At 53.3% G+C, this 18,252-nt stretch overlaps 8 protein-coding genes across 8 annotated transcripts, besides 1 other annotated feature; 5 read left to right on the top strand and 3 right to left on the bottom strand.

Annotated features, from left to right (window-relative positions):
* Window positions 1-579: 579 nt before the first annotated feature.
* On the top strand, window positions 580-1,991 carry ACLA_017970 (phosphoesterase superfamily protein; the record flags this gene model as incomplete). Its single annotated transcript, XM_001268519.1, has 2 exons — window positions 580-1,140; window positions 1,194-1,991. The coding sequence occupies 2 exons, from the start codon at window positions 580-582 to the stop codon at window positions 1,989-1,991; spliced, it is 1,359 nt and encodes a 452-aa protein (XP_001268520.1).
* Window positions 1,992-2,210: 219 nt separating this feature from the next.
* Window positions 2,211-2,849, bottom strand: ACLA_017960 (uncharacterized protein; the record flags this gene model as incomplete). Its single annotated transcript, XM_001268518.1, has 1 exon — window positions 2,211-2,849. One exon carries the CDS (start codon window positions 2,847-2,849, stop codon window positions 2,211-2,213), a length of 639 nt encoding a protein of 212 aa, XP_001268519.1.
* Window positions 2,850-3,399: 550 nt separating this feature from the next.
* ACLA_017950 (M20 family dipeptidase) lies at window positions 3,400-5,040 on the bottom strand (the record flags this gene model as incomplete). The annotated part of the gene is made up of 5 exons (XM_001268517.1): window positions 3,400-3,580; window positions 3,627-4,750; window positions 4,803-4,870; window positions 4,920-4,951; window positions 5,006-5,040. The coding sequence occupies 5 exons, from the start codon at window positions 5,038-5,040 to the stop codon at window positions 3,400-3,402; spliced, it is 1,440 nt and encodes a 479-aa protein (XP_001268518.1).
* A 1,163-nt stretch (window positions 5,041-6,203) lies between these two features.
* On the top strand, window positions 6,204-7,433 carry ACLA_017940 (phosphatidylserine decarboxylase; the record flags this gene model as incomplete). Its single annotated transcript, XM_001268516.1, has 1 exon — window positions 6,204-7,433. One exon carries the CDS (start codon window positions 6,204-6,206, stop codon window positions 7,431-7,433), a length of 1,230 nt encoding a protein of 409 aa, XP_001268517.1.
* Window positions 7,434-8,381: 948 nt separating this feature from the next.
* Window positions 8,382-9,140, top strand: ACLA_017930 (S1 family serine peptidase; the record flags this gene model as incomplete). The annotated part of the gene is made up of 1 exon (XM_001268515.1): window positions 8,382-9,140. The coding sequence occupies one exon, from the start codon at window positions 8,382-8,384 to the stop codon at window positions 9,138-9,140; it is 759 nt and encodes a 252-aa protein (XP_001268516.1).
* A 576-nt stretch (window positions 9,141-9,716) lies between these two features.
* ACLA_017920 (FAD-dependent oxidoreductase) lies at window positions 9,717-11,151 on the top strand (the record flags this gene model as incomplete). The annotated part of the gene is made up of 2 exons (XM_001268514.1): window positions 9,717-9,876; window positions 9,932-11,151. The coding sequence occupies 2 exons, from the start codon at window positions 9,717-9,719 to the stop codon at window positions 11,149-11,151; spliced, it is 1,380 nt and encodes a 459-aa protein (XP_001268515.1).
* Window positions 11,152-11,777: 626 nt separating this feature from the next.
* Window positions 11,778-13,363, top strand: ACLA_017910 (FAD-dependent oxidoreductase; the record flags this gene model as incomplete). Its single annotated transcript, XM_001268513.1, has 4 exons — window positions 11,778-11,916; window positions 11,989-12,605; window positions 12,663-13,027; window positions 13,084-13,363. 4 exons carry the CDS (start codon window positions 11,778-11,780, stop codon window positions 13,361-13,363), a joined length of 1,401 nt encoding a protein of 466 aa, XP_001268514.1.
* A 411-nt stretch (window positions 13,364-13,774) lies between these two features.
* Window positions 13,775-17,116, bottom strand: nrps11 (nonribosomal peptide synthetase fmqC; the record flags this gene model as incomplete). The annotated part of the gene is made up of 1 exon (XM_001268512.1): window positions 13,775-17,116. One exon carries the CDS (start codon window positions 17,114-17,116, stop codon window positions 13,775-13,777), a length of 3,342 nt encoding a protein of 1,113 aa, XP_001268513.1.
* Window positions 17,117-17,479: 363 nt separating this feature from the next.
* Window positions 17,480-17,519: a microsatellite.
* Between the last annotated feature and the right edge of the window lie 733 nt (window positions 17,520-18,252).

Genomic DNA, 18,252 nt, shown 5'->3' with positions numbered 1-18,252 from the left:
GGGACGCCCCCAAGCTCCTCCACCACTTGAAGCAATTCTCCTGTTGAAGACGTGAAATGGGGGGCGCCGTCTTGGCACAAAGAACGAATATGAATGGACGCCATTGTGCTTGACGAGTCTTGTTCGCGCATTGGCTGCTTGGTCTTCCCCGGCTGTGTACTGCTGTGTCCACCACCTTGCTTTGACCACCCTCCCTAACTATACCAAATCCCGCAGAAAGAGAGAGACAGTATCAACCAGGAGGTTATAGCGCCTCGTGCCGCTGCAGACTCGTCTCATTGGAGATGCTCCTCAACGACTCCAGCCGTGTCGGATCATTCCGCTTGATCGGTTCCGAGAAGATGTCAATGTCGACATCCAGCACCATGCGTGAATGTATCGCATCGCTCTTGGCATACAGTAGTTGCACAACGGAAGCAACAATCCAAGTCATGTCTTTCGGGCACGTGGGAGGAAGTCATCATGGGGACTCATCGCGGGGAAGACCAAGGTCGGGGTATAAAACCCCCTGTCTCGCGGGCAGTGATCTCATCCGAAGCAGCAGCATCAGGTTGAATCGTCTCCCAGACTCATTCCAGGATGCATCCCAGTGCGTTATTGGGTCTTTTGGCCTTCGCATCCGCGGTTTCGGCCGTGCCTGCACCGCCGCCGCACGCCCACTCACAGCCGGCGATCGATAACCTCAAATCCAAGATCAAGAACGTGGTCATCCTGGTCATGGAGAATCGTTCGTTCGACAATCTCCTGGGTGGCCAGAAGCACAAAGGCCTCGAAAACCCCATTAACAGCGGCCCGTACTGCAATCCCTTCAACCTCACCGACCCTTCTCAGGGAGTGGGTTGCGCCGAACCCAAGAGCTTTGACTCGATCACCAACGATCCAGACCATGCCATCTATGGCAACAACATCGAGTTCTTCGGCACCTTCAACCCGGACAACAACTTGATTGCCCAGGGAAAGCTCGTCGCTCACAATCAGGGCTTTCTCCACGAGCATGTCCGCAAGTACGGCTCCAAGGTCAACAAGACCATCCTGTCTGCCCAGGTGATGAACTACTACACGGAGAAGCAAGTCCCCGTCCTCACCTCGCTGGTGAAAAACTACCTGACCTTTAACCACTGGCACTCGGATATCCCTGGCGTAAGTACTGCCTCTCAGTCGACAACTTCATTCGTGGGCGCTAACGAATGTAGAACACCGACCCCAACCGTGCCGCGCTGGTCTCTGGAACCTCGCTCGGCCACGGCCTCAACGATGCCGCCTTCAGCAAGCACGAGTTCCCCCAGCGCTCCATCTTCCAGCAGCTGACCGAGACCGGCCATTCGTGGATCAACTATGTGGACCCGGCCGGCGGCACCGGCCCCGACGCCGGCTACTTCAGCTGGACCTATGCCACCAAGAACGAGGACAAGATCCAGCCCCTGGCCAAGTTCTACACCGATGCCAAGGCTGGTGCCCTGCCCGAATTCACATACATCAACCCTTCCTGCTGTGGAGTGGGCACAAAGTCAATGCACCCGGCCGGCCTGATCTCCGACGGCGAAGCCCTCATCAAGTCGGTGTATGATGCGCTTCGTGCGGGTCCCCAGTGGCACGACACCCTCTTCATCCTGACCTTCGACGAGAGCGGTGGGTTCCACGACCATGTCCCCGCCCCTCTGGCCCCCCGCCCGGACAACCAGACCTTTACCCTTAGCACGCCCAGTGGCCAGGACTACACTTTCCCCTTTGATCGCCTTGGGGGTCGGATTCCGACTCTGTTGATCTCCCCCTGGGTCAAGAAGGGACGGGTCGAGCAGAAGGGTACCAACGCCCGCCGCGAGACCGTCTCCTACTCGGCCACGTCGATTCTGCGCACGCTGGGTTATCTCTGGGACTTTGAGCCGTTCAACGCGCGGGTGGAACATGCCCCGTCTTTTGAGCATTTGATCGAGCGCAAGGCGCGTGACCATACGCCTTCTGCCATGCCATCCCCGGTGCCGTTCAAATAGATGCCGTGATGCGTGTCCATGGATTTATGCTTCTATTCTACAGTAGCGGGATTTTATATATCAATGTATCAATCTGAATTGTGAGACAGAGAAGTGTGATTAGGTACGAATAGAGGGCCGTAGTACTTCAGCATTCCTATAACCTTTGAAAGATCCCAGCTCATCTGAACGTGCCAGATTGGATTACTCTTGTACGGTCAATATATACTCACAGTGAGATCAAAAAGGCGAGACATCGCGTATCTTCGCCCGCACATCCGTCACATCCGTCACATAGGAAGCATCCCAGTCGAAGAACGAGAGACATGGCGGCGGCAGCAACTTCGCTCGGATCTTACAGAGCGCCTCGATGATGGTATCAAAATCGGTATGGATATTCCAGGCCGACTCCTCCTCGCCCTGGGAGAAGATGTCCCAGAAGCGGCCTTCCTTGTTGACTCCGCACACGCGGATCAGAGGGCCCGCGGCAATGATCGCGTACATGCTGGGCTTGGGGCCCCTGATCATGTCCACAGCGCTTGTGAGTTCAAACTTGACCGCTCGCTCCAGCGTCTCCCAGATTTTGACTCCCGGCGGGGGAACAGCTTGGCAGTAGACATGCAGCCGAGGGATGTTGGGCCACTGTCCCTGCGGACTGGCGACGGCCAGGTGAGGGTATTCTGTCTTTAGGTCAATCTGCTTGTGTATGAACCTTGCCTCATCCTCATCAGTGGTCATGATTGGAAAGCAGTGTTCAAGGATCAGTTTCCATGCGTCACACACCTGATCATGCGTCGAGTTGAACGCCAACCCGGCGATTTCCTTGTGATACCTAGGATCAGGCAGCTCAGGGTATATGCTCCTAGTTGGGGTCTGCATGCTGGAGATGGTGGAATGAAAATATAAACGAGTTGAAAGATTCGTGGACAGAGAAAAAGGGATGATATTGGAAACAGTGGAGGTTGTGTACGGAGTGACTAGGAGTTCTGCGAATTATAAGAGAAGCAAAATGGCAGCTATTGCATGTTCAGTATAAATAATCGACATATCTTGATTGATACAACCAGTGAACAAGGAAATGGTCTTTGTTTCTTTTACTCTTTGTCAGTCTTTGTATGAGACACTCTTGGCTTATGAAGTACGAGACTCTTCCGACAAAGACGATCTGAGCCGAAGAGAATCATGAAGAAGTAAAGCAAGGTTTGTTTCTTCATTTTGTAGACACTGATATCACAAATTAAAGACCTATGCCCGATGACTCGCTCGACGACTGTCTCTGTTAACATTCTATCAGCTTCGTAACAGTGGCCGTGTACCCGACATCCAGAAGATAATAGTCAAGTTAAACTATACGAGTGTATAAGACAACAACTGGGGATACTGCGGACGGTCGTTCCAGTATTGAGAGTGTCTCACTTTGGGATGCCATCTATGAGCTCTGCGTGGCAAAGTGATGGAAATAAGCGCCAAACAGCTTTGTTCCCTCGATGTAGTTCTCTTTGTCAATCTTCTCGTCTGGCCCATGGGCCCCGTCACTCGAGGTGCCCATGGGGAGCAGCATAATCTTCTTTCCTTGCAGGGCATTCTGGAGGTCAAGAGTCACCCCGATGCTATCGATGGTCAGACTGGAACAACGTATTCGAATGGAAAACTCACCTTCCACCTTCCCGAGTGAGATCGGGCTTCTGTTTGTAAACCTGCTCCGTCGCCTTGCCAGCTGCCGTGAAGTTGGCATCGTCAGGGTCTGTTCGCCACCAGGGTGCACTGCCCACGTTCTTCACCTGGTATTGGTTTGGGCTTTGAAGCTTCTTGAATTCCCCGTCGAGAAAGTCGGTCACCAGCTGCGTCACCTGGTCGCTGGACAGGTTCGGTACTGTCCGAATGGAGAATTTGCCCATCACTTCCGGCGCAATCGAGGTTGTAAGATCCGGTGTGGCATCGGCGCCAGATATGCCATGGATGGTCAGGGAAGGGTACCTCATTCGGTGCATCAGAGTGTCGACTTTGTTGTCGTAGATGGCCCCGGTCTTACTCTGGATATCGGCATAGAGATCCTCCATCTCGTAGTCAATATCTTGGTACAGTTCCTTCTCGCTAGCGGTCACGACTTCCACCAGCTCCGCAATGCCCGGAATGAGAATGTTTCCTCGCGAATCGACGAGCTTCGATAGGAGAATCACCAGGTCCGTCATGGGCTCGTGAACCGTACCCCCATAGATGCCGCTGTGCAACTGCTTGCCCGGACCAGAGATGGTGATGGTGAAATAGTCAATTCCGCGCAGACCATAAGTCAGACACGGCTTCCTGGTCGTCAGCCAATAATTATCTGCAATGCAAATAGCATCGACATTCTTGAACAGATCCTTCCCCGATCCTTGGATGAAGTCCGAGAATCCGCTGGAGTCTTGCTCCTCCATACCCTCGAAGCACATCATGAGATTGACCGGAAGCTCGACGCCGGCTTTCTGATAGGCCTCAATGGCATTCAGCCAGCCGCAGACCGGACCCTTGTCGTCGGTGCTGCCGCGTCCAAAGAGCTTGCCATGGTCCTCCGTCAGATCGAAGGCCTCGTGAGTCCAGTGTCCGTCCCCTTTCGGCTGCACGTCATAGTGACCGTAGACAAGGAGCGTTTTCTTCTCGCTGTCATGATGCTTCGGATACTGCGCCGTGACAACGGGGGGCAGACGCAAGGGAGGGTTGGTGTCTTTTTGATCTCCAAGATCGTGAAGAGTCACGGAAGCATCCAGCAGTTGAAGCTCTGTCTTGAGAAAGGTGGCCATCTAACACAATGAACATGAGTTGATGATGGTGATAAAGAAGCGAGGTTCGTACCGTCTCCAGGTCTGGTCGCTTTGCAGGGTCGGCCGACACAGATTGAATCTGAACGGCCCCTCTCAGCCCTATAATAGGTATTAGATCTGTTGATTATACGTGGGCATAAAATCTCACTGGTAATAAAAGCCGTAGACAGCTGGTCGACACTGATCATCCCATTGTTGAGCATGCGGTCGAATTCTCATCGTGGTGATACTCACGCCTCAAAGAACTTGTCCAAATCGCCCGAACTCATTTTGACGATGTTATCAATACAGCCTAATATCCTGCTCGATAGGAAGGAAGTAGAAAAAGTTGGGTAAAGAAGCTATGGTAGTGTGATGAGTGTTCAGTATCCCTTCACCATACACGGTTCTGCTCGTAGATCCTACTACGGAGGAATCAGATGAAGCTTCTTCACTCCTTTTATCAGTACCGATACATGATCAGGGATGACGTCTGGCATGAGTCCCGGACATTGGGGATTGAACTGCGCGATCCTAACTCTGGTTGAATTCCACGGGAGATGTGGACACTTGGGACTGGCCGAAGATCTTGGTTCATCATACGGTCCATACATCCAGAAACAACGTAGATGAATTGCATATCTTGTGGGGAGAGCGTATACTACCCTCCCGCAGGAGATGCACACTTCTACATACACTCGCAGATCTCCCCTCTTGGCCCCGAATCACACTACCTTAGGTCTCGGTGGCATAGAAGAGATTCTGGAGCTTGTCTTTGTCTACTGCATCCCACAGTTGGAAAGGAAACCCCTCATTCAGACTGACCTGCATCCCAAGTTGCGCCATGATGCTGTTCCCCTCACTACGTGGCAGTTACGGCTGCATGAAGCAAACGTTTCATGCAGGAGCGTAGTGTAGATATGACCTACAGAGCTGGCGATCTGATGAGCTGGCGACTTGTCAACCTATCGACCTACTCTGCTGCACCCTTCTTGTAGGATGGCGAACAGGGAGAGCTACTCCTGGTCTGATCCTATTGGGTCTATCTCTTGGTTAACACCGTTAAGCATTCGCCAATCCAACCCTGGCTTCGAGTACCTCCACCATGTCAGCCGGACTAATTCTCTATCCCACTCGATAGATGTCAAGTTTGTGGCTGGCGGGGCCACTTCCGTGGGATCCGGCTACCGATATGAACCATACAGAGTGAAGCTTCACTTGAAACCGTGGATGCACTCACTCAGCTAACCTTCATGTTGGGCACGTTTGCAGCGGAACATCAACTCCGGTGTTACATCAGGGACATGATTAACCTCCGGGATTAACCATTATTATTGAAGACAGACCGTAGGCCTGCCAGGGATTTCTCTATAAAGTCGACCATGACAACTCCACCACGACAAAGGTGTACGCACTACAGCGCCCAGCGAGATCAACTCCAATAGGTACTACTATGTCGACTTCTAGATACCAGCCCGTGGACCCGGTCGTTCGCGACCTCGTTGACTTTGTCCATCGTTCGTCAGATCGCGTGAAGGAGTTTGAATCCGCGGTCGAGTCCGCCTGCGACCCGAAGAATGGCGGCGACAAGGAAATGAAGCAGGAGGGTATCCAGACGCTGGACGACTACTTCAAGTTCGTGGACCATCTGGTGCGATGGGTCCCCCAAGTCTCCAGCACCGGCGATGAGGTGTTGAACAAAATCCTGGTCTTCTACTGGGTGCTGGATCAGCCCACGCTGGCTCCGTACCAGACCAAGATCCACCCTACGACAGCCAACACCGATCTGACCTGGCTGTCATACTGGTTGGTGACATTCGCCCGCGAACAGGGCAAATGGCTGGATACGGCCGATTCCGCAGGATCGGTGTATACCTTCTACCGCAATTCCAAGTACAACAAGGAAGCGGACGCCTGGGAGGAACCCGTCGACGGTTGGAAGTCCTTCAACCACTGGTTTGGCCGTCACTGGAAGGATATCAACAAAACCCGGCCTGTCGCTTCCCCCACGGACGATAATGTCATTGTCTCCGGGGCGGACTCCATGTTCGATGGCCACTGGGACATTGTCAACGGCAACATCGATTTTAAGGATACACTCATCGTGAAGGGGGTGGAATGGCCGGTGTCGACTCTGCTCCGAAGCACCGGCATTGACTACAACAATGGCAGTTTCATGCATGCCTTTTTGAGCCCCACGGATTATCACCGGCAGCACGCACCGGTCAGCGGCAAAGTGATCGAGGTCCGGAATATCCAAGATCAAGTCTACCTTCAGGTTTCCAAGAAAGCAGAAGGACCCGGCATCGGAGGCTCCCGAGGCCTCGTGCGGGCGCCGGCGGACATTCACCACCGGAAGAAGCACCATAGGAACGAATTCTACGATCTCGATGCTCCCGACGAAGCGGGATACCAGTGGTGTCAGACTCGCGGCCTTATTGTCATCCAGACCCCCAACCACGGCAAAGTCGCCGTGCTCCCAATCGGAATGGCACAGGTGTCGTCGGTGAAGATGACGGTCAAGGAGGGAGATGAAGTCAAGAAGGGGGATAACATCTCCTACTTCCAGTTTGGAGGATCTGACATCTGTCTTGTGTTTGAGAAGCGCGTGAAATGGCGTGAGGACCTCAAAGTTGGCGAAACCAAGCTCAATGTGCGCGAGAAGCTGGCGACTTTTGATTAAGGAGGTGTATCTCCAGCAGGTCAATCAAGGAAAATCCTCGGTTGCTTTGGTATATGACTATTGAACTATGCAGCCTACGTGTATAACCATCTTGGATATTCTTCGGACCAAATTGTCAACTTACACAACCGGCTAAGAGACATATTCTTCAAGATGCTATCCGCCTAGACATTAGAAGCAAATCAACAATGTGAATGGCCTCAGTAATGTCGAGATACCCCCCAATGCCAAACACTACGGACAATCAATCCGTTTAGTCCCACTGGACGTGTAGGCAGATCGAGCATGCTTCCAGGCGGGGCATCGGAGTGTCCGGATCGTGTTTCCTCCTGCGACTTGACCATGCATGAATGTGGAGATGTGGAGTGATCTGCGTCGAAGCAATAATTCACAGACTCTAAAGACGTGGATCGATTGAAAATCCGGTGAGAAGATCACAATATGTGGCTGAAAGAGAGTGAGCTGAAAGACAGAAGCAGCAAGGGATAGGATTGGCATTAACTATTAATTAGGAAAAAAAAAAGGCATAATGCAGGAAGATATTCTCATGGGGGATTCAGGGACTAGTTTCAGATCCCCTCGATTTGTCTGTTGATGAGCGAAACTATTCCAATAATATGGCTGCTCTGCTCTTTCGCCTTCAGGGTTGGATACCTGGAATCCTGGATACGGGACATGCAAGCCACTTTCCTATTTTTCAGTGATAATCCTCAGCTGTGGGGATATACCAAGTGGGCATTCAACCACAAATCATAATGACACCCAAACAGCCTGATCCTTGACGAATTTTGTAGCGTGGTACAAGTTACAACAACAGCAACAACAAGGGGGGATGAGCGTGTGTCCTATCTATATAAGAGAATTCGCGACTTTGTACCGGCAGAACCATCATCGACCAGTCGCTCAGTTGCTCTCCCTCCTCGCGGCCAGTCTTGATCTCCTTGCACAATGGCAAAGTCTTTCTCCTTCTATTGCTCCCTCCTCTGTCTTGTGCTCTCCATTGCACGCCCTAGTTATGCCATCAACGGGGCCCCCGAGGCGCCTGCGGATGCCGCCCCATTCGCTGTCGCTCTGTACAGGTCCGACGGCAACTTCCAAAGATGCGGTGGTGTGCTGATCAGCCCTTACTCGGTCCTCACGGCCGCCTCGTGCATTCAGAATCAATCGCACAAGACCCTGGTGGCCCATGTTGGCAGCAACAACCGCACCACCAAAGCGGGAATGCGAAACCTGACCTCCATCATCCAGCATCCTGACTATGATATCGACACCCGGGACTCTGACCTGGCGATCCTCACTCTGGGTGAGCCAGCGGATGACGTCAAATTCGCCCTCATCGATGATTTCGACTCCAGCATCGGTGCCAATCTGACCGTGTACGGCTGGGGGTTCACCAACTATTCAATCGGAATTTTCCCGGACAACATCCACGAGCTCGTGACCGTGGGCATTACCCGAGAGAAGTGCAGATCCGAGTGGAAGGGCGTTCATACCATCTCAGACCGGATGGTGTGCGATCAGCCACCGACGGAGAAGGCCGCCTGGCTGGGCGACAAGGGAGGACCGCTGGTGAACAACGCTGACGGCACCGTCGTTGGCCTGGTCAGTTTCACCATCTACGACACCGACTTGAGGAAGGCCATGCCCGATGTCTACACGGATTTGGGATACTTCCGGCCTTGGATTATGGAGAATGCCGTATTCTAAGGTGCTTTGCATTCTATCCGGCCCCATCTGTCGGGGTTCGCCTGTATATCCTTGAAGCCATCGTTCATTGTAATCACACTGTGGTATATTGAAAGGACATATAATTTTGAGAAAAGAGGGGTTATAGCTTCTGTGAATAATAGTAGTATTCGGTAGAATTAACCCAGCGAGGGAAATCGATGTATGCTCAGCCGGCAGGAATAGCCTCCAGAACCCGAAAATGGGCCCAACAGGATAAGGATAGGTTTCTGCGGTGAGAGACTCTGCATATGGATCTACGTGGTACTGATTCCCACTATTGATGATCTGCAAATGCGCTGCTCAATCCCAAAATTGGATCTACATGTAATCGTCTATCCCTTGTCAGCCAGATCTGTGATTCCTGCACCGAGTAGGCCAAAGAGCTGTAGCACAGCTGAAAAGAACGTGGATCGCAGTTCGTAGTATACAATTCTCCGTGGAAAGGCCAGACTCTTCCCTTTGTATAATTCTCCCTTTGCCATCTACGCCCTGCTATCCCCTGATTGTCTCGAAACTTTCATACATCCCACGCATACGTCGGCAAGGGTATACAAGATGACTCGGGATATACCGTCATCCTCTGGCCTCCCTTCCAGTGGGATTAAAGTGATTGTTGTCGGATTGGGACTGGCCGGCCTCACGACCGCGATTGAATGTCATCGAAACGGACACTCGGTCACTCTCTTGGAAAGAATTACGCAGTTGAAACATGATGGTACGAAACGTCCCTCGGTCTCTTCTCCCCAGCTAGCTACTAACCGACGGAGTAGCCGGCGATGGAATTGCGATTGGTCCCAACGCCGCACGCATCGTGCGACAATGGGGTCCGGAGGTGATCGAGGAGATCGATCGCACTCGATGCGACGCGACGCACGCCGATATGCTGGACCACTGCGACAAATTCATTGCCCGCAATGAGCTTCCCGGCAAGGGCCAGCAGTTTGTGACCAACCGGGCCAAGTTGGTGTCGATCTTGTACGAGTACGCGAAAGGACTCGGGGTTGACATCCGATTCGGCGCTCAAGTGAGCGAATACTGGGAAACCGGCGACGAGGCCGGCGTGGTCGTGAATGGTGAGGACAGGCTGACCGCCGACTGCGTCGTGTGCGCCGATGGCGTCAATGGCATGTCGCGGCAATTCATCACGGGCGAGAAGGTGGACCGAACCCGCAAGGAGACGGGGTGGGCGACGTTCCGCGCTCACATCGATACCAACAGCGAGCCCTTCGCCAGCGACCCCGAGGCACAATGGGTGCTGAAAGGGACCAGCGAGCAGGACCAAGCCTACGCGTGGTTTGGCGAGGGAGTCAACATGGCCATGTTGACCATGGGACGGGGCAAGGACTTGGTCTGGATGACTACGCACTGGGACTGCCATGGGGCCCAGGAGACCTGGAGTGGAGGAGGCGTGCACGCCAAATTGGAGGATGCGATGGCAGCAATTGACCACTGGCCCGGCAAGGAGAGAATTCAAGCGGTGATCAGACATACCAAACCCAGCAAGCTGGTGAACCATCCGCTGGTCTATCGGCCCCCGCTGAAGACATGGATCTCGCCCGGTGGTCGAGCCATCCTCATTGGCGACGCGGCGCATCCCTACTTCCCAGTCGTGGGCCAGGGAGGCAGTCAAGGGATGGAGGATGGAGCGGTCATTGCGGTGACTCTCACCCTCGCTGGCAAAGACCGGGTTCCTCTCGGTTTACGAGTCGCCGAGAAGATCAGGTATCCGCGGGCCAGCGTGATCCAGCTGGGTAGTTCGGCCCTGCAAGAGGCGCTGTTACGGCCGGACTGGGAGACGGTGGCCAAAGATCCGGATCTATTTCGCTTCCCGAACCCCGACTGGGTCTTCAACCATGATTGTCAGGAGTATACCCACCGAGAGTTTGAGACGGTGGTCCAAGCAATCCAGACGGGGAGCGAGTATGTGCCATCGAACATTCCTCCTGACGGGGTGTATCGGGTGGAAAACACATACAAAGTGGAGGCCTAGCTCGATAGTTCGATAGTTGCATTGCTTGCAATCAAGTAAAATAGCATAGATCTGTCTCCAATTCAGCCCAGCTATTCTATCTGCAACTGCAAGAGACCAGGTCCCACTCGATACGAGACTGAAAAAGTAGAAGACTCTTGTGGACATAGACATGGAGGGGGCAAAGTCTCATTGCATATGCATGTCTCAGCTCTGACTGTTTCGGGTAGTTCTGAGCGAGATCTGCTTGAGACCTTCATAAGCCAATAGTTTGATGCAGTCACGAGTATCTACTTCTTATGCACATGGGCGAAACCGGATTTGGATGATGACCTCAATTATGAGGCTATCGTGCTGGCATCATGCATGATCTAGTGGATTTAGTCTCCAATCAACAGCCCGAAAGAAATTAAGAAGAACAGAACAAAAGTACTATCTAGATTGTATACAGGATCAAACTCGCCGGAATCTCTAATTGACGCCTCCTACGATCATCATCCCCTCCTTGCGTTCAGGTTGCAAGTCGGTAGAAGACTCAATCGAGTCCATTACAAACGACTTTCTCTCTTTTTTCTCAATCATTGCACATTCAATAGTCCACCACAGAGCTCTCTACCCCTCACGCAGATTCAGACGTGTCTGGCGCCATGACACGAGACGCATCCACCGGGATCACGGTGATAGTCGTGGGTCTGGGCATTGCGGGACTCAGCGCCGCCATTGAATGCCATCGACAGGGCCACAAGGTGATTGGACTGGAAAAGAAAGGGGATGCGCATCAACTCGGTATGTCTTTCATTCCCAGTCTCAAGACGGTGTCACTGCAGCCATATCTGACTCAATGCAATGAGGGAATAGGGGACATCATTGGCCTCAGTGGAAACGGTCTCAACGTCCTCTCGCGTTGGTCATCCGCCGATGAGTCGATCATCTCCCGTCTTGCTGCTGTTGGCAGCGAACTGAGCTCGGTTGAGGTATACAGTGACGCAGGCGAGTGCAAGCATGTCATTCCCTTTGGTGCCGATGACCCGGCCCAGGGACTGTTCTTGCGTCGGTCCGACCTGGTTGATGCGATGTATCAGTATGCCACGACCGAGCTAGGACTGGACCTGAGGTTCGGCGTGACTGTAGACGAGTACTGGGAGACGGAGACCGAGGCTGGTGTGACCATCAATGGTAAGGAGAAGATCACCGGACACTGCGTGATTGCAGCAGATGGCCTGTATAGCAAAGCTCGGGCCATCATTACAGGCGAAGAGCCCCTCGGGGATGCTGCAGCGCTTCTGCAGACGGGAGGAGCCATCTTCCGATCGAACTTTGATGCCAGTGAGGTGATCAACGATCCGGATGCGCGTTGGGTGCTGGAGGGCACTGCAGAGCACGATCGCCATGAGATCTACTTTGGCCGAGACGTGACGATCCTCGTGGGAACGATTGGCAAGGGGAAATATGTCTGGTGGAACTGTCCTCATCGGGTGAGTATTCGTTTCTTGTTTCCATCATACAGCGCCACAGAATTGACCTTCTGCTAGGACGTGGCCAAGGCAACTGAGAACTGGGTGCAAGAAGCCACTGTGGACCCTGTTCTTGCATATATCCAGGACTGGCCGATAGCCAAGAAGCTCAGCGCTGTCATCTCCAAGACTCCCCAAGGAAAATGCTTCAATCATGCCCTCGTTACCCGAAAGCCACTGGGAACGTGGGTGTCCCCGAAAGGCCGCATGATTCTGATCGGAGACGCTGCTCACCCGTTTCTGCCGCATACAGGGCAAGGGGCCAACCAGTCGATCGAAGATGCAGCCGTAGTGGCCATCTGTCTTCGACTATCCTCACTGGCAGCAGAGGATGGTGAAGGCGATGGCGTTCCACTCGCTCTGCGTGCCATGGAAAAGCTGAGGTCAGATCCAGTCCGAACAACAGCATAAGTATGATGATACTGACCTATACTTGTAGACACAAACGGGTCACGGTCATCCAGCAAGGCTCGATCGAGGCCCAAGAGGTCACCCTCGAGGCCGATCTGGATCAAAACGCATCCAACGATCGCTTCAACGCGATCGCACGCCCAGGCTGGATCCACTGTTATGATTGTGTTAGCCATACCCATGAAGAATTCGATCGAGTGGCTGAGGCCGTGAGAAAGGGAACCGAGTACATCCCAACCAACGTTCCAGTGGATGGAAAATTCCATGCAGAGGATGATTATCGCCTGGCCAAGGGCACAACAGAATAAATAGTGAATGACGTTTATCTTGACAAGTGCAGATAGTTGGGCTGTGCTACAAATTTGCCGAGCTGTTGATGTATTCCGTTCTCGTAAGGGTCAACGTTATGTGATGACTTTGTCTTAATACTAAGATCGAATCCTTTTATCCTCGCTCGAGTAGTCGATAGGAAGCCTAGGTGTTCAATCACTTGGTGAGCCTGCATCAAAGTATATATGTTGACCGTGGTGGGTTGGTATCAGGGCAAGAACGGAATATCCAGAGTATTTGATATATAAAGTCGAAGTATGCTTCACACAACACTTCAGGAAGGTATATATTGTCTCTGCAAAACAGATAATAGAATCATGCACCCAGATATGCATTAGATGGAATGCGTGTTACAGTATAGAATGTAAATATTGCCTACATGTCTTGCACTATTCCCATTGAATCTCCGCAAGCAACGCATCAGGCTTCTCAATGAACTGGTTCAGAGTCGATGCCAGCCTACCCACCAACATATCTGCAATTCCGTTTGTCAATCGGATCTCAGGCCCCAGGATAGCTACATGCAACGAGTCTTTCATCGGAACCAACTGGATCTGCACGTCTTCCAGGCGGCCATGGAAGGCCCATCGGTGCTCCAGCACACGGCCATCCACAGTCACGGGGGGAATAGCCGAAGTATTCTCAACTACGAGCAGATGACTGAATTGGCTTGTTTGCTTGGGCCACAGAGGAGCACAGAGGGGAACCAGATCCGGCAGCTCAGAGGTCTCGTACGGAAGACGGGCGATATATTGCTCCTGGGAGTGAGAAAGCAGATCCTGAACGGTGGCTCCTGCGTGCTGAGGGATGAGGATCCGCATAGGCGTCTCTGCCGCGGTGCAACCGGTGATGTTCTCTACATCCTCCAGCAGGGGAAGGGTGCGGCCTTCGATGAACTCGCCGAATACGAGATCATGCTGCCCCGTATAGTTGGCAAGAACGAAGGCCCACGCCGCGCGGAATGCAGACGCCATAGTGATGCCGGTTGGAGGAGTCGAGACGGACTGAATCGGCCTCATCACGTACACCATGCCGATATGGTCATCGGGAAGAGAAGCCGCCGAGGCATCAGTGAACACGGGTTGGCTCATCTGGGAACCTTGCAGGAACTTCGACCAGAACTCTACTGTTGCCTGGGATGAATTGTGTTGCACACGACGGGTCATATAGTCGGAGAACTGTCGCTCCCGTGCAGACAGCTGGCCGTTCTCCATGGCCGCCATAAAATCATTGAAAATGACACCAAGGGTCATGGCATCAAATTGTGCGTGGGTGGTCCGAATGATGAGTGCACTGCTACCATCTTGAGTACTATTGATCCGCGTCAATTGCCACCAGGGACGACCGTCAAGGACCGGCTCAGCGTCCTTGTCGCAGAAGGCAGTTGCAAAGTCTTGGGCCGGTTGGTCGCATTCTTGGATGGGAATCATGAGGTTTGCGCGGCGCAGAAAGCCCTGATAAACGTGGTCGAGATGAGGGATATACACCGAACGGAGGGAAATGTGTCTTTCCTGGACAAGACCCCATGCAGCCTGCAGTCGGGAGTGATCGACGCCCGAGATATCCAGAACGATATGCATGCATTTCAAGCCGGCAGACTTTCGTTGGAAGGCGGTCATCGGCAGGAAGCCGGGGTGTTCAAGCTCATCCGTCTGTATACGAGCTTTGGACAAGAGCTGAGCGACAAGGGATGGCTCTAACTGGACGGACTCTGCTGGCTGTGAGGCGATCGACCGTTGCTGATTAGTTCCCTCCAGAACGCCGGCCATGGAGCGCACTGTTGGGTATTTGAACACCACGCCAGAGGGCAAGTCGCTATAACCCATCTTACGTGCACTAGCCGCAAGGCGAAGGGCATCCAAAGAGCTCCCCCCAAGGTTGAAGAAATTGTCCCGCACACCAATCTCTGCTGCAGGCATATTCAGGCTTGTCGCCCACAGCGCCAGCACGAGCTCCTCGAGGTCCGTTGCTGGCCGGTCTTGAGCGCTTTCAAGCATACTGCTATACTTTCGCCTGGCGGTCGGTGCAAGGTCTGCGGCAGCCGTGCGAATGGACCGGCGGTCTGTCTTGCCAGACGGTAGCATGACGAGGTGGGAGAGAAGGAAGAATTCCGATGGCACCATATATGAGGGCAGCACAGCCCGAAGAGCAGCCTGTGCCTCTCTGGCGGCGATAACAAACTGCTCGTCCGGTACCAGGAAGTGATCCTCCTGGAGAGCATCATTTGCAGCCACCGTCATGTCCTGCGAACGGCTCACGAATGCAATAAGATTCGGCTCACGATTCTTTGGTGTCACAAGGTCTACGATGACAGCGTGTGGTGGAGCGAAATGGCGTCGTAGCTGGTCCTCAACCTCTCCCAGCTCCAGGCGCTGTCCATGCAGCTTCACCTGCGTGTCTTTACGGCCCAGGAACTGCATCGATCCATCACTGGGCTCGTAGCGCACGAGATCGCCAGTCTTGTAGAAGGATCCGTATGATTCCCGACCGAAGTCACCGACCCAGGCAGGCGCATCGATAAATGAAGCCTTGTTCCGTTCCGGACTGCCAAAGTAGCCTCGTCCGACAGCGTGTCCCTGGATAATCAGCTCTCCAACCTCCCCAACCGGTAGCAGGCGATCGTGATTGTCTGGGTCCACCACCCACGGAATCACACCGGTTGAAAATCCGATGTTGTTGGGGTGAGCCTCCGTCATGGCGGAATTGAGGATGTTGATACACCCAGCCTCAGCAGGGCTGTAGCCATTGTGCAGATGAACATGGGCGGACCAGCGGCGCACATCGTCCACCGAGACCGGCTCACCGCACAGCATCACGGTCCGCAGCAGCGGCAGGTGCTGTGGCTCCAGCAGACGGCTCACCGAGGGCGTCATCATGGCCAACGAGACTTGATACTTGTCGAGGGCGCGGGTCAGATCACCCTTTCTCTCCTCCTCGGACGGAATGCAGATGCATGCCCCGAACACAAAAGGAATCAAGTGCTCAAAGGTCGCCAGGTCAAAGGAGTTGGAGGAGAACTGTAGAGTTCGGGATTCCTTCGTGATACCCAATTGCTGGCCACAGGCCAGGGCGCAGGTTACCAGCGCACGGTGTTCCATGATGAAGCCCTTGGGTTTCCCGGTAGAACCGGAGGTGAAGACGCTGTAGAGGGCGCTATTGGGCCGGTGGGTGGTGACTAGAGCCTCGGAGGACGGCGCCGGGATATGCTCTTCATCCACGATGATTGTGTGAGAGCTGATCTGGGCCGCCATCCCAGCAGTCGTGCTTGATGACAGAACCATCTGGGCCCCGGACTCAGCGAAGATGCCGCGTAAGCGGTCCACGGGAAGACTGGGATCCCAAAACATGATCGCACCCCCGGCCTTGAGGACGGCATGCATGGCAACCACGATGAACTTGGACTTTTCGAATAGAAGGGCCACGAGAACCTCCGCCGTCACGCCTTGACGACGCAGCTCATGAGCCATCGCGGTCGAAAGCTTGTCCAGCTCTCGATAAGTGTAAGTGCCATCGCAGGCGCAAACAGCGAGGGCATCCGGCCGCTCCAGGACATGGGATTGAAAGACCTCGCCAACTGTGCGCTCAACCGGATGCGGGGTTGCCTTCATCCAGGTATTCTGAGGTACAAACCGCTGGGGGAGCGTATCCTCCAAGGGGATCTCCGTCACGGTGGTCGAGACATCTGCTGCGACCTTGTCGGAGTCACTAGTCAGAGGGCGTGGCTCAAACATGTTTACAGCGATTTTTGGGTGTGTAGCAAGTCCAGGTTAAACTAGGAGGCGTACCCAGCTAGAAGAATGAAATGGGATGGACACAATGAATCTTGGGCATTGGAAGCTACTCGAGCACGATCCGACTGGAGCCGAAATTCTACGATCGATCTACTGATCTACTTAACGTGATTGATAGTCGCAACCGACTATGTCACTTAGCTCTCCCAGTCCCAGCTCTACAGTCGAGCACTTTGCTCGGCTTTGTCCGAATTCTGTTGGCAAGTCAAGCCTCATCTTTGAGGCAAGGGAGTTGCAGGGCGCTTGACCACCGAATCCTACTCGATAGACTGATTTCTGTGCAAGGACACCTAATAGTAAAGCATACAAAGCAAAGCAAAGCAATGCAATGCGATGTGATGCAGCTGCTACCGTCTCAGCTCTCCAGTTTTTTTTTGTTAGTTTTTTTTTTTAGCTGAATCCTTTCGCCTGCATTAGGATGTTGCTCAAACCCTCTGCCCTTTGACTCAATCAGCACGTCACGCTGTTGATCTACCTTGTCAGACAGCGGACTCAGAAACCATGTCCCCAATTGTGAGATATTGAGACTGCGACTGAACCACCAGTCATGGGCATCATCAACGGGACCGGGTGGCTGGCTGAGCGGTTCGGTTCGGGGCCCAGCGGGAGACCCAGTTGATCGCCACCTCTCTGTCTTGAATTTGGTGCATTATCTGAGTTGTGATATTGCATGCTGTAGGTCGAAGATCAACTTCTTAGCAACCGATCGGATCAACCGAGATCGACAGTGTGGAATGGATCGGCATGACAGACAGACTATTGTCAATACTATTTGCTCCTTGCAGCCACCACAAGGCCTTTGTAGGATTGGACGGCAGGACCCGCCTGTCCTCGTTTAGAAGCCTAGAGAGTATAGTCAACTAGTCTATCAGGGCAAAGCGCAGAGATCGTCCGGAACCTGCATGTCCAGTCCCCATCATTGGTCCAGAATGCTGGTCCTGTTCTCGTTCCTAAATCGTCCATCGCAACCCACACCCCCCCCCCCCCAAAAAAGAATACGAGACGGTGATATAGACAGGGCCTAGGAATGGCAGAATTTTTCCCCATTTTCTGGGTCATCTTCCATTGCCAGAAAG

Source organism: Aspergillus clavatus, genomic scaffold (genome assembly GCF_000002715.2).
Source record: "Aspergillus clavatus NRRL 1 1099423829805 genomic scaffold, whole genome shotgun sequence".
NCBI lineage: Eukaryota > Fungi > Ascomycota > Eurotiomycetes > Eurotiales > Aspergillaceae > Aspergillus > Aspergillus clavatus.
This window is presented reverse-complemented; position numbering and strand designations above follow the sequence as displayed.